Below are 15,216 nucleotides of genomic sequence, written 5' to 3' on the forward strand. Positions count from 1 at the left end.
GCAGGAATGGGAATTTTAAGGGATGATTCTTAATAGAAGTGCAAAGAGATGCCCAAAAAGGGTAGGCCAAAGTATTCAAAGGAAAATAAAACTGTGACTGAGTCTTGATATCACCAGGTCTACACAAAGCAACTGGCATTTGAGAAGGAAGGGTTATTCTAGTCCTCAGCTGTATCTTGACCCTACTTACTGCAGGTAGCACATGCTCTGGCCATTGCATATGCTCTTGGTTAATTGGTAAAATGCCAGACATCAGGCTGTTAAGACAAGAATGGAGTCTCTCCTATATGCTTCTTACAAAAAGGAGCTATTTCTATTGTACAGGCCCTCTCAAACCATATGGCACTGATGTTGTTAATTCCAATAGAAAATAACCAAATGGTTTCAGAAGAGTTTATAACTTGTCCAACAGCCACAAGTGCCAGGACAGAGCCCAGTCAGGCATGCCAGGGAAGTGACAAGTTTATTTTTCCTTTGGACTAATTGAGAACTGACATTCCTATTAAGAGAAAACTGGATAAAAAAGGAAGAAGAGCAGAAAGCTGAAAGAAAATAAGTAAAAAAAGAGGTGATGAAAGGAAGAGGTTGAACTGGCTCAATACTTCACTGAGTTTTAAAGCAATCAGATAGGAGAGATAAAGGAATGAGGAGAAAGCAACAACAGAAAAAAGGTTCAACAGTATCTGGAAAGAAGATTGAAAGGAAAATGGAAAAGAATTGCTACTATCTCATAGTTTCTAAAAATACATCTCTGCACTAGAAAACACAAGACAGGAATTTACACAAATAACCTAGATACTAGAACCAAGTCAAACCAAGAATACCCAGGTTGTCTAAGAATGTCACAAAGATAGACCAATCAGCAAGTTGGCTTAAGGTACAGAAAAAATGATCTACTTTAAATGTTTGAAGAGGCAAATGGCAGAAATGTCCATGTAGAATTCCAGACAAGTGGTGAAAATTACACTAAAACTGTACAAAGACACAGAAAGATCTTGGAATTTACTGCTGATGAGAAAGATGGGCACACACAGAAGAAACAACCAAAAAGATAGAAGAATAAATGGTGTCTGCCACAAAACTGAATCAGAGAAGAAAAAATGTAGGGGAAGAATCTGCTAGGTCTGTTTTGCAATCTTGAACACTGCTGAGTTTCCTGAATTTGTTTCCTGGTTACACTATGTGTCCTTCAGTTAGACATTGTTTCTCCCTCACATCACCTCATTTTCTGGGAAAATTCTACAGTCATTTGTAATACCAAGACTCATGGTGTCTCAGCTCCATGTTGAAGCCCAGGGAACTTAATTTTCTCTTTTTTTATTCCTCTAGTAGCCACCTTCTCAGATCTGCACACCATCCCTGCCGTGGTAGCAGCAGCAATGGAGAGCCTGGAGAGATCTGTCCCTGCTTTGATGTGTTTCTCACAAGTGCCCTTGCTATAGCAGTGGTGCCAAACTGAATCTATCACTCCTCCAAAGCTGCAAACCATACACAGACTTGCTTGAAGTTTCATCTTCTACACCCTCCTACACTCCTCACATTGCTCATATATGAACTTAACTCCTTAAGTACTGGACTGCAAGAAGAGTTCAAATCAGAGTCCTGGGACGTTTGCCAGAAGCAAATCAGAATTTAGTGTTTTCTTTAGTCTTGTATCCTAAGTAATATTTTATTCTCCCTAAATATTGAAAAATTGTTTGTATGGGATGATTACTGTTTATATCAATCTTATGTTGAACTTTAGGGGAGAGGTTGCTTTCCCTATCCAGTGTAATTTGTTAGGAGCAATTTAGAAGAATTGTATGTATAAGGAGCTGCATTAGTTTATATGAACTGCAGATACCTGAGAAGGTAAGATGGGAATTTTAGGACTGTTTACTTGAAAACTTATTCCAATATCTAAATTCTAGATTTCCTGACACCCAGAACTCCTCTGTTCTCCCCTTGTCCTTGGCAGATGTATTCAAATGCATAAGCACAATTTTACAAGTACAGGTTTACAAAGCAGTAGACAACTATTGAATGAAACTGTTACGAAGGCTAAGAAGAGAGAAAGTAGATGAATTCTGCAAAACTGAATTCTAGAAACCTGACAGAGAATGAAGAGAAATTATCAAATCCAATAAAAAGGTAGTGATAGGTAAAATGAGTCACACAAAAACTTCGTAGATTATTGTGACAGGATGAGGAAAAATGTCTCAATCATTTAATAAATTACTTCTTGGAATAGCTAGTCCTAGAGCTCAGACCGTAACATACTATTCATAATTTCCATTATTTTTCCTTAAAACACATAGCTGAGAGATTTTTACTACATTGTATTGTTAGGCAGGAAATTCCAGCACAGCCCTGGATATAATATGATACCCTGATAACTATCTATTTGTTAATTACTTTTTGTGAACAAATACATAGGATACAGCTTATACTTGAAAAGGTAGTCATAAAAAGAATGTAACCAGATCCTGACCACAGCATAACCCTTCTTTCTCCTTTAGTTGTAGCGAAGTTTGGTAAATTCTCACCATAGATTTGATGTGGCATGTTTTCGGGGTTCATTTGCATTCCCCCCAGTGAATTCCCTATACTACAAAGGACCTTGTGCACTGATTGCTTTGCACACAGAATAATGAAGATGCCATGTGATCTGATAGCAAGAGAGCAGTGAGGAAAATTGAGTAATTATTACTGACTACATTTTGAACAATCTTTGCATAAACAAGAAGGTCTTATTTTGAAAACATTTATCTTTTGTCCAAGCCATACATTACAGCTTAATTTGACAGAAGGAAAAAATCCAAGAATAGGAAAGAATAGGAAATTCTCCATGTAAAAAATGAAGAATATCTTGCAAGACAACCAGGGTATAAATATTACAGTGAAGAAATCATATAGAAATAGAAATATGTAGTAAGTTCTCCAAGATAAACACATCCCTTTCTTTGAGGATTTTTGAGATTTAAACACACACAACTGAGTAATGAAGACAATCACTGTGGAAAAAAGAACTGTTATCTTGTGAAATCCATATCAACTTCCATGAAGCATTCGCCACTCCGAAGAACACAACCCCCCTGTTTTCTCAAGTGTCCATTTGAACCTCACACTCACATGTCACTCTCACTACTGATGTGCATCTTACACTATATTTTTTGGTCCAACCTTCTCCTGCTCTTCTCAAAAATGCAAGCCCTCTAGGTTCACTAAGTGCTTTGAACAGAGCAAGACAAAAGACTAAAGAGCATCTTGGCACATACTTGACCACTGGTCTGATGGAGCCCATCCTATTTCAGCGTTAGTGCACTCTCATGGTTTTCCCATATGAAGCTAAGCAGTGCTGCTGCAGGAGTGAGGAGCTGCACAGACCAGGAATCAGTCCTGACCAGCTCTACGCCACCACCATCATTTTGTGAACAGAGCACAGGAAAAGCTGTGCAGGAGCAGGAAAATCCATATGGATGCCAGCCATTTCATGCTACTAGTCCTCAGGACCACAAAATGCCCTTCGTAGTTTTACTAATACAGATGTATCCTTAAAAGTCAGCTCTCTCAGTGCTCAAGAAGAGATGGCTGACATCCAAATCAGAAAAGCCTGGAGCTTTTCATACAGAAACAGGAACTCTGTAAGAGCCTGCCAACTGCAGAAACAGATGTTTTCTGTGCTACAGGACTTGGAAATCCTCGATAGCTACTCCCCACTGAACCAAACAAAACAAACATCAAAAAATAAACCCGAACCAAAAATCAAAACAAATCTGGGGTCAGTATTAGTTTAACACAGAATCATAAACCCTAAAAACATACTTCTTTTTGGCTGGGACTTAAGCACTCAAGCAGATAGATATGTATTTATGCCCTCAAAGGAAAAACCATGAGAGCTGGCCAAAAGCTGAGCTCTGATGGGGCTTCACAAGTTCCTTGCAGATTCACAGATAAAAATAGATGTTCTGTCAGTGGCAAAACAAACCAAAAGGAAAAGGTTAATGTGTCCTAATGAAAGAGGATTTGGAAATGAAAGATGATAATTTAAAAGAAAATTAATCATAAAAATATGGACAAGATTGCCTGTGGCAATTCAGGACACCCACTCTGCCTATGTTTGACTTTAATTCTGGTTGAAGCATGAAAATACTGTACTGCTAAGTTCCACAACAAATAGGGAGCCACCTAAATCCTGACAGGACTATAGAAAGAGGAGATCATTGTAAGGATGTGATGACTAAAGTAGTCATGCCAAGTTGGAAGGAAACTGGAGAAATGGCATTCCCCTAAAGCAAATTTCATTCTTAATGCTGGGACTTCACAACAGCCACTGAGGGACTGTAAATTGTACATGAGGAAAATACACTATGAAGAAACTTGCTCAAGGAAGGAAGAGCAAGTATTTGTAGTACCCATCAGCAGCTCACGAAGAAAATTGGATACACATGGACTGAACACAGATTCAGTTCAAAAGAAAAATCACTTAGCATGTCTGACTTTAGAATATATAGTAATGTTTAAGAGCACTGAGGAGACTGAAGTGAGAACCTGGAAAACATGCAAAGATGAAAGGCTGCAAAGAGTATACTTACTAGAAAGAGTACATTTGGGGGTATGATTGTGTAGGGCATGAGGGCTGTGAGGCCTTTGGTCACAGTGTTCACATCTTTGGGGAAAAGCTGATGGGTTACCATGACAAGTAAAGTAAAGTATAATAAAATCAGATGGAGCTCCAGAAACAGCAAGACTGACTGAACTCATCATATTCATGCTTTCGAGAAATAATTGCTTCTTCTGGCCTTTACTTTTCCAAGAAATTTTGGTAATGTGCCGAGTATTTAAGAGTGATTACTGCACAGAGATTTGGGATATTGAAAAAATTCTGGAACCCAAGTATATTGCTGAGCCTTAGAAATGTCTCATCTTGTGTGTGCCTTAGACCCATCAGTGCATTAACATTTACGATGTTCAGCCATCAACTTTGTTTGCTTGAGCATCATTCTTCCTTTATAATTTATTTCATCATTCATTATGAAAGTTCTTAAAATTCTCATGTGCATATCTGTCCTCACATACCCTTCAGCTGTGGACCCATATTTTATAATGATGCAACCCATTGTCTTCACCTGATGTACTTTCAACTTAAATTTGCACCTACACACATGGCACGTTCTCAGTACATTGACAGCAGAATTGACTGCAATGTCCAGATTGCAAACAATCAAAACAAAAGCAACACAAACCCAAAGAGAGTCAAAGAACAGCCCTGTGTAGTTTTTGTTCCTGAGCTACAGATTCCTCAGCATAAACAGAACTGCAGGATGTAAGATTATAAGTGAGCTCGAGGGAAAACGTGGCTTAATGTAGGATGTTGATTTTTCCAAAACGAAAGGGAAAAATGAGACTATATCACTTCACTGAGCTTTAACATTATGAAAGTGCCTAAATTCACCCTTTTGTTCTCTTTCACATTATATTAGTCTTTTATTCTTCAAATCTAGGGAAATGAAGAGGTGATAGGTCACGCTGCAACTAAAAGTTCATATAGATATCTACCAGTGTGTTAAGTCATGAAATTTATGTCTCCTTCAGTACTATAATGTCTCTACTTTTCTTCCCTGCAACATGAATAGATACCTCCTGTTCTTGCCTCCAGAAGTGCTAATTTGCACAGTAGGGGACTGGTGAAATTGTTGCAAGGTAAAAGGAGTTTGAAAGCTGGCTTTCAAAAAGCCCTTAAAAGGAAAGGAAAGGAAAGGAAAGGAAAGGAAAGGAAAGGAAAGGAAAGGAAAGGAAAGGAAAGGAAAGGTTACTGTGGGAATAAGGAAAACATAAAGGGTAAAAATGTGAAAGGAAAAAATGAAGAGAGATATTAGAAATAATTTTTTCCCCATCCTATCTTAAAAAAACATACGAACGCAATAGTCATGAAACAGAGACAAATAGCACAGTCAGAAAGGGATATGCAGAAGGTAAGCACTACTATTGACCATGTCACTGAAGTCTGTAAAAGTGAAGATGATACAGAATATGTCACACAAATCTCCACTGGCCTCTATGTTGCAGAATAAATTTGTGGAATGAAGAAGTAATGGCAACAAAATTACAGATAGGAGGGAACTTCAGCAAAATTTAAGCAGGATTGAAAAAGAGAAGAGGAGAGGGGTGAAAAAGAGAAAGTGGTGTGGTATGTTATAAAGGGTGAGAACTTGGCAAAAACTCATAGTCAAATCAGAATGCTCTTTAGAACAGTGGTGGTTAAACACCTCAGAAAACTGAGAAACATAGAAGATCACTGTGAAATAATCTGCTATATGAAGGCTCTTCTCATCCCCAATGAAGCTGAGCATTTTCATACAAAAAGTATGGAGCATATATCCCTTTCAAAACATTCTCTTTCTTAAGGGTTAATGGTTTTCAGACTTCTCATTTTCTTATCAGCTACACAGATGTTTCAGATGACGTGTGAAATTGAAGCCTACATAACCTGAAAGTTCCTAAAGATGCCACTGCAAAACCAGTTTTCCCAGATACTGCTTTCCAGCTCTCAGGAGAGAACTACAACCTCCCTCCAAAACAGTGCCTCTAAAACAGGGTTTAAGAGAGACAGTTGTTGCAATTGTGGTATCCTATTAATGTGTATTCCTAAAAAGTTTTAAATCTGAAAACAGCTACATGGATATTTTTACTTTTCCAGTTTTAAATGGCATAGGAAAAGTAGAAAGAATTAACATTTTCTGTGAAATTTCAATTATTTGTGCAAATACTTAAGACTTGACTACACATACAGAATTACGACATTTGTAATTGGGGAGCATATTTACAATTGAATTAATAGCACCACAAACTCCTCATGAGCACCTCACTTCTCTCTGGAGTGCATCATTATGTCCAAGACATAAGACCATGAAACTAAGACACAGAGCAGCTATGTGACTTTCCTATGAACAGGCAGGAAGTCAACAGATCTGAGAGCACACTTGGTGTACACCAAGCCTCCACACAGGCAGGTTATTACAGGGGTAACACAAGAGAGGCAGTTTCGGTGCCACACGTCAGCAAGTGAGCTTTCAAGAGAAGTATGCCAACATATGCTGGGTTATGAGGTAACTGAAATATGTTGCTATTTTGATCAGCTCATCACTGTTTCTTGCCCCTGAAATATGCCTTACTTTCTACTGCAGCCACACTCTCAAGAACCACCTCCAACAGTGTTCTCTGATGTCCATCAGGCCCAGGGCTCAGACTTCTTTTCTAACTCCTGCAACTATGACCTTCATGTCTTCATCACTGAACAGATCTGGAACCTCTCCTGTGAAAAGACAAAGGGGTAGGTAGGAGACGCCTTACACAGCACATGACAAATAATCTTCTACATGGTATTCACCCCAATGGGATTTAAGCACGTAACAAGAGCTATGGTATGATACTACATATATCTAGTAACAAAACAGTCTCCTCCTGTTCCCTATGTCTTTTTGCCTAAAAGGAACTATTCTTTTCTTTTTTCTTTTTCTTTTAAGGGACAGGAAACAACAATGTTTTGAAATGACAAAATATTTGCCCTGATAGGAAGTTCACTTGCAAATTATGGGCCCCTCAGAATAGTGGTTCCTTATTTCACAGGCTGTTGGTAAATTGCTTACTAGTCGGGTTCCAAAAGTAAATATAACTTTTAAAAAAATCCTTCGAGATACACTCCAGCTGTCCAGATGTGCATTTTTTCTTCCATCCTATCCCCACACCCCCACATTCAGAGTCCAGATTCTCTAATCTTCAAAATATGGGTGAGGCATCATTGCTGCATGCTACAGTTGTGCAGTCACAGGGACATTGCTTGAAATTAGTGAAATCACACCAAAACAAACATAACATTAAGTCAAAGAGATATTCTCCTTTCCCCCCAAATCAATGCACTTATGAATGGTAAGCCTTAGCAATTTGTCTCCTCAACGGGCTGTGCCGTCTTAAGCAAGTTGGATGGCTTGACTTGGCCACTCTAAAATCTCCCCCTACAAATACCTGAAAAAGAAATAATCTCTTTAAAGTTCAATGAAAACACAGATCATTTGTCACTGGAAAAGATCTTACAAGAAATTTGTTGCTTTAATCACCTGATGCCAACAAGTCATTAATCAGCACAAGAAAGCGTTCATTTGGAACCTGGGCATCTGTCAGCAAAAACACTGTGGGCATGTTCTTGGCACCAGTCTTGATGTACAAACTGGCAAGATCTACCTGTAAGGAAAGGAGGCAATCACTCATATTCTGTTAAAATGTTGATAGAGAAAAAGTGTGAAATACACGTTAGTGGTGGCAACACATCGGTGACTTCTTACTTTTTCTCAGTTTATTTACATATCACTAATTTGCTGTACAATATCCAAGGGGGAATGCAGTTTGTCTTATTTTCCACATCAGACACTGAAGTTTTGACATGACCTAGTAGTAAAGGTTGAAGAAGTCTCTCCATGAATGTACTAAAAAGGAATATTGCAGCCATGAAAGTTCCATCAAGAACAGCAATTACCATAGCAAAAATGTGTGGGAATTGCATTGAAGAGTCAGACCCATTTTAAATTCTGTTGTTTCTGAAAGACTTTTTTTTGTTAGTGAATTTATTTAGGAAAGCTTTCTCACCTGCAAAAAACCCCAACAAAACTGAGGTGCACACTGTTGCACTTTTTTTTTTGGCTGCGGCCCAGAGGGAGACATGGTATGGGACCATGTGGTATAAACATGGAATGCTTTTTGGCTTTGGTTTCCAGAAAGAACACAACCCACATCAGTTACATTTGAGTGTGACCACATTTGAAACACAGAATAAGGTCAATGCTGGCTGTTATGAACAAGCTGTCACAGAACCTAGCAAAGCAAATCTTCAGGCTTATTAACAGGGGCTTAGAAATATTCCTGCTTGGAAACAGCAGGGAGGAAATGACCACTTAAGTCCACATCTTACACTGCACATCATTTGACCAGGGAAGGAGGGCACAAGAAGTTAGACACCGTGAACACACTGAAGAACATGCTGCATTTTCCAAAGCAGAACAGCATCTACTTCCCTCAGAAAACCAGAGACTGAGAAAGCCTTGTGCTACACACACTGTGGTGGTTTGGTCATGGACCAAGGCTAACAGAAGGGCTTTTTGGGGACTGGCATCCACCAAATCTGGCCACAATCAGATCCTTATTCATCCACATCTGAAATTCAGAAATATTGCTTGCTGTCCACATAGAGTGAAGACCAAAATGTTCTCTCCTGTGCTGATTGCTCACATAGGGCTCAGCCTTGCAAGGTCTGTAAACCTGGTAAGAGCATCTCACTCAATTATATTCCTAATCTTTGCGCATGGGCAGTTTAGGTGACTAAAGGACTCACATGCAACAAGGACAAAACTTTTTCTTATGTTCACCCACTTCAACTTTACACCCCTAAACCAATACATGCTCAATGTCATGCAAAAATTTGTACTAAGCCACTAACTATAAATATCAGAACTCCAACCACATCTTTGTAACATGTGAAGCAGCTGCCTTGGAAAAGTGGAGAAACTACTAAAATTCTGTGAAGCATATAAGCAGGCACTTAAATACATTTTGACTACACAGGTTTCACAAATAAAGAAAACAAGAGGTACAGCTGGAAACCACAAGAACCATAGGACTTGTTACTGTAAACTCCACTGTTTTGCCTGTGATTTTATCAAGCCTGTGCAACAAAACACATTCTTGAAGTAGTGAACTCAACAGACTCAAATAATATCTATTATTTTACCCTGAGGCCCTGGTTTCTTCTGTGTAGTTTGGCAAAGCTCCAGGGAGCAGATGTATCCTGCCAGTCCAGACAAGCTGTGTTTACCACCTACTCCAATCAGAAGTTCATAACCCCTAGAAGCTTATAGGATAGGACTGATTCAGCACCTGATGACAAAACACCAATAAAGTAACAGTAACGTAAAGTAGTTTCAACAACCTTCTAAGCAAAGTTTCTCAATTCCTTTTTATTGCATCAAGCCTGTTTTTTTCCTCCCCTCCTTTCTTTTTTTGGTCTGTTTTTGAAATAATGTTCTCCTGACACCTAAATGTACATTATCTTCACATCAGCGTTTGCTATTGCTTGCACTATTTGAGCAAGTGAAGAGTTCTTTTCCTTTATCAAATATTGAAGGTCTGCCAATGACCAGAGCTGTCTGGTTACACATTCTTTACATTGAGTTGCTCCAAAGAATCCCACCAGGATTCTGATGGGCCCTTACTGAACTCAGAACAGAGTCCTAGTGAGCTTGAAGGGAGGTGGACTGGGCTGTAGGAGCATATGAGAATTTCACATCTGGCAGTCTGCACCACAAAGGCTGAAGGACGATGAATCACTTAATGACGAATTTGCATCAAACTTTAATTTACTCTTGGAATATCTCTCCCAGAATAATTAAAGCATGCTGTTATTTGCTGATCACAGAATACTATAGGAGGATTGAGGCCAGATGAGGACTTGCCCCAAAATAAGACAAGATCTAATTGCTAAAATTTTGAAATGCGTGTTTGAGGTAATTCCTCTCACAGAAAATTATGTTTGAGACATTGACAGAAATCTCTTGCAGTTTATATTCTAAAAATTTTTATAAGCATCTAAAATTATTTTCAAAATTTCATTTTTAATATCAGATGCAGATTCTAGAAGATGAAAGACCAGATCTTAGAGACAGCATGTTGGACCTTTTGCTCAATTTTTCTTACATGTATCAATGAAATATCCCCTTCATTCTCTTTATGTCTCATGCCACTGAAAAAAGTTATTGAAAAAACTCTTGAAAAAAACATTGATGAGAACCTTCTTAAATAAAGGGATAATGTGTCTAATCTGGTTGCATCTAATAAAGAGCTAAAACCTGTCCAACAAAAACATTACTGGAAGCCAATTCTCTTTGACTTCACTGTAGAACTTTGTCAGTCTTATTCATTATTTAACAATGGATCCATAAAAAAACCCATAAAAGGTGCAGAAAAAACTTACGGGATATAATTTCACAATTACTTTTCCAGGACTGCCAGGTTGTAAGCCTAGGACACCCTGCCACTTTGTTTGCCAAACTAAGATACTACTCTCAGTCACTAGGCTTCAGAGAGAAGATAATGGCTTACCAATATTTTCAAGCAAAACTAGCGATACCTGAGAAGGCTTCTGTCTACAGGTCTGATGATTATCATATCAACCTCTAAATCAGCCTAAAAAAACCTACAGTCCCTATGAAAGGTCCATATGGTTATCTTTGAAATTTAAGCATTTCTTTAATCCTCTTGGAGTGAAACTTCTACAATAGACTGCTTTGTCAAGAGTGCTTCTCTTACACAGCTCCTGTCTGATTACGCGCAAAGTGAAAAACGATGACACTGAAATCCTAGTCCAACTCACTGAGAAGAAAAGTTTGTGTGTTAAACCATTTGACACTGCCAATAATACAAACTGCTTCAACAAAACTTATCTCTGCCAGCAGGGGCCTCTGTCTCTTTCTGGAAATCACTGATATTACACATGACCAGAGTGACGGTATCTATTGAAGAAAGATTACAAATAATGACAAGAGCAACAATGAAGTCTGTGCCTCACTTACTCAGCAAAATCTTCATCTTCTGAAAACTGGCTGGTTTTCTTCTGTGCAGAAAAACAAAGCAAATGTAGTAAATCAGATTTTAGAAACATAACAGAAGCTGAGATTTGGAGCCATGATGGGTACTAAGATATTGCCTGACATGACAGAAACAAGTTACATTAAACTGAAGTAAGGTAAGCATACATATGAAAAAAAAAGGTATGGATAAATAAAATAAATCTATGATGACACTTAGAAGTCTTGGCTGGTTTAGGTTTAAAAAAGTACAAGGCTGGGCAGCAAAGCAGCTCCAGGTCTGCCATGCATTATTTAGTATATGCTTAAGGTATTGTCCTGGCTTTGAACTAACCTAATTTTAAAAGCATTTTCCTTTTCTTGGAAACAAAAGACAGATATTGCTTTTCTTATAAAGGCCTGATACATCATTAACTAATTAAAAGATAAGGCAAACTGTCTACAGCATTATAGATTATCTTTCCAGCCTCAGAAAATAAGTGGTGTTAATTTCTGTGGAGTGCAAAAAAAGGGTGAATCTCTGTTTAAACAAACAGTGGAGGTTATTTTTAACACTGAGCCACAATCTGCTCTTCCATAAGGGCACCAGCAAAGTCTATTTATCAGCTCTATTGCTGCATGCCCTGCATAAACCTTCCACTAAGAGTGCTATGAGTCTGCACTGCAACAACCCCTCAACAGCAGAAAGCAACGACTTCATGCAAGCATAGTTAGCATCATGATGGATTACATGTTCCCTTTTTAGATCTTCCAGTTATACCCACTGCATGGCACCCTCAGACAAAATTGGGTTCATAGAAGCATGTCATTGTAGCTCTCTAGGAACTCCTCAAGTTGCTCCCCACTGCGATGTACAGTTCCAGTAAATAAGACCTATCACCACTCAGTTTTTAACTTGCTGGCATGAGGCAAAATACTTTCCAGCTACAAACATACCTCAAAATACTTGTCCATAGTGTCCATCATAATTTTGTAATAGAAATTACAGTCTTTGCTTTCCACTAGTTTATTCCCATAGACATGTGCCAACTCATGATCCAGAGATACTGAATATCATTTGGTTGCTGTAAACACTTGGGTGTAGGAAACAAAATGCCCTAAAGATAACAAAATATTTTCTTTTTTAATGTTGTCATGTGGCATCAAAATTGGATGTCTAAAGGAAGACTAACTGATATATTCTGCAAAGACATTAGTTATACTTAGTAGATATCCAGTAGATACTGTGCTTGAAACCATACATTCTTTAACATGAACCAGAATGTCTCTAAATTAGCAAGTTCTCCAGCCAGTTGAACATGCAAAATATAGTTAAAACAAATGTCTGTTCTCCACTGACTGGGACGCTTAGGTGGGCACAGGACACACGGAAGCAATGGCACCACCAGGACCTTCCATGGTCACTAGCCCTGTTGTCCAACAGTGCTCAAGAAAACAGGACAGAGGTCATCATGACAAAATTAGCACTTTCTCAACTATCACCTCAAACTTCCTTCTTTCACAACTTCCACACCAGGATGGGTGCAAACACGCATGATGGGCCAGTGCAATCCCACCAAAACAAGGTGTGTGGTGTACAAGAAGACCTGACAAGTCCTTCCCTCCTTGCCTTCACAGTGATCCATGGGGTGGGAAGACAAAAATCATATTCTGTGAAAGAACAGAGCTGCACTCCAAGGAACAGAAAAGCAGATAAAAACAAACCAGGATCAGACTCATGTAATTTTACAAGAGAGGCCAGGATTTACTGACCCTATTATATCCTTCCCTCATTTCTGTCTTTAATCTCTGGTATGGTGTTTGGCTACCCTTTGAAGACCCTGCCTCATGGAAAGGGTTGTCAAGCACTGGAACAGGATACCCAAGGATATGGCTGAGTCAGCATCCATGGAGGTATTTAAAAGATGTATAGATGTGGCACTTAGGTCCATGATTAATGGTGGACATGGCAATGCTAGACTAATGGCTGGTGTCGTTGATCCTAGAAGTCTTTTGCTACCTAAATAATTTTGTGATTTTATTATCATTGTTTCAGAGTTTCTTCAATCTCTGTTTTATTCTACCCAGTCTTCCAAAAGTTGTTTTTCCCTTTGAAATGCTGACCTTCTCCTCTCAAAAACCAACCAAAGAAAACAGTAAGCATAGAAAAGTTTGCAAACCATTGCTCTATTTCCACTAAATACATTTTATGTCTCATCTTTCTACCCATCTCCTCTACCTGACTATGGTCCCCTTAGGGCAGGGACCATCTTCTACTTTGTACAAAAAGCATCTGTTCTTCATCAGTCCACAATTCAATGTCCACCATTAGATTATAAATATCAACAATAATAGAGTGTTGCCAGGCACATTAGCCCATGATGTAGACCTGAAAGCCATTGGAGAGGTCTCTCATATTAAGGATGTAGTGGAACTTCATATCAGTTGGTGGGAAGTTTTGAATTCCTGCCTGGTGAAGACATATATCTGCTGTAAGGTGGCTTGAGTACTCTTGATTACTGGTGGAGTACAGGCTTGTTGCTGGAAGTGGAAGCGAACTATCTTTCTATAGACGGCAATCAGGGAGTCTGAAGAAAGGAAGTTGAAGGCAAATACTGCAAAATGTCTCTGAAAATAAAAAGGGAAAAGGAGATGAAGATTCTCCAGCATTGGACAGCAGATAAGAGTCAATGAAGTGTTAAATGACAATACAGCCTGGTGAGCATATAGCTACTTGTGTGTCACAGAAAATACTTCATTTCTAGCTTCATCCTTAATGCAGTCCCACAGCAGTTGCATGTCTGGTTACGAGCCCCAGGGGCACATCTGACAGGTGAATGACCACATGAGACTGCAATTCAGGGGACTCTCCATGTCATAATAAATCTAGTGTGGCTCTTTTTGTTTAGCTATAAGAACAGAAAGATTTTGAACCTGTACTAAATTTCAAACACTATGTTTTCTCCTATTCCCTTTCATCTCCTACCTATTGTAGTGGAAAGCGAAATAGTAATTATTTCATGTATTAAATACAGGATTGCTATAATATGACACTTCAAACTCTGCCTGGAGCTTAGGCTTGATAATGAAGCTGCCAGCAGCTGGATTCATATAAGCAACATACTGAAAATTATGAATTTCTTTAATAGCTAGCTTCTGCCTAATGTAATTGAGAAAGAAAATGTAGCTTGATTAATATTAGTGACAAAACACTGAAGAACTGTACATTTCCAGGCTTAACCTCAGTTGAAGAATCAACAGTTCTGTCCTACAGGAAATCTGGGATACAAATATCCATGGAAGTATCAAATTGGGATTGACATTTTTAAACTAAGAATAATCTCACATTTTCTATCACATAATATTTTTTCAAAATTTCTGTTGCAATTAAGATACTACATTTTCACAAAAGCTTCTGATGATAAAGCTTTTTTGTAATGAAACTGGTTGCAAACCTACTTGGATGAGTAAAGCATGGTGAAAAGAAGTACAAATCAGAATGCACACAATCATCACTCATCACAGATAAGAGCAAAATTACCTGATCTCAATAAGAAAAAAACCAGTGAAGATCATCATAGAGTGTGAGGGGGCATGCTCCTCTATTTGCTTCATTATCCAACAC

At 38.5% G+C, this 15,216-nt stretch overlaps 1 protein-coding gene across 1 annotated transcript in view; it reads right to left on the minus strand.

The window, feature by feature from the left end:
• The window catches only part of DNAH11 (dynein axonemal heavy chain 11), a 108,820-nt gene that overhangs the window by 73,569 nt on the left and 20,035 nt on the right, over positions 1 to 15,216 (minus strand). The window contains 3 exon segments of the mRNA XM_017731169.1: positions 7,155 to 7,294; positions 8,097 to 8,220; positions 9,761 to 9,847. Coding sequence (XP_017586658.1) covers positions 7,155 to 7,294; positions 8,097 to 8,220; positions 9,761 to 9,847 — 351 coding nt within the window.

This window comes from Corvus brachyrhynchos, unplaced genomic scaffold (genome assembly GCF_000691975.1).
Source record: "Corvus brachyrhynchos isolate BGI_N302 unplaced genomic scaffold, ASM69197v1 scaffold84, whole genome shotgun sequence".
In the NCBI taxonomy this organism is placed as follows: domain Eukaryota; kingdom Metazoa; phylum Chordata; class Aves; order Passeriformes; family Corvidae; genus Corvus; species Corvus brachyrhynchos.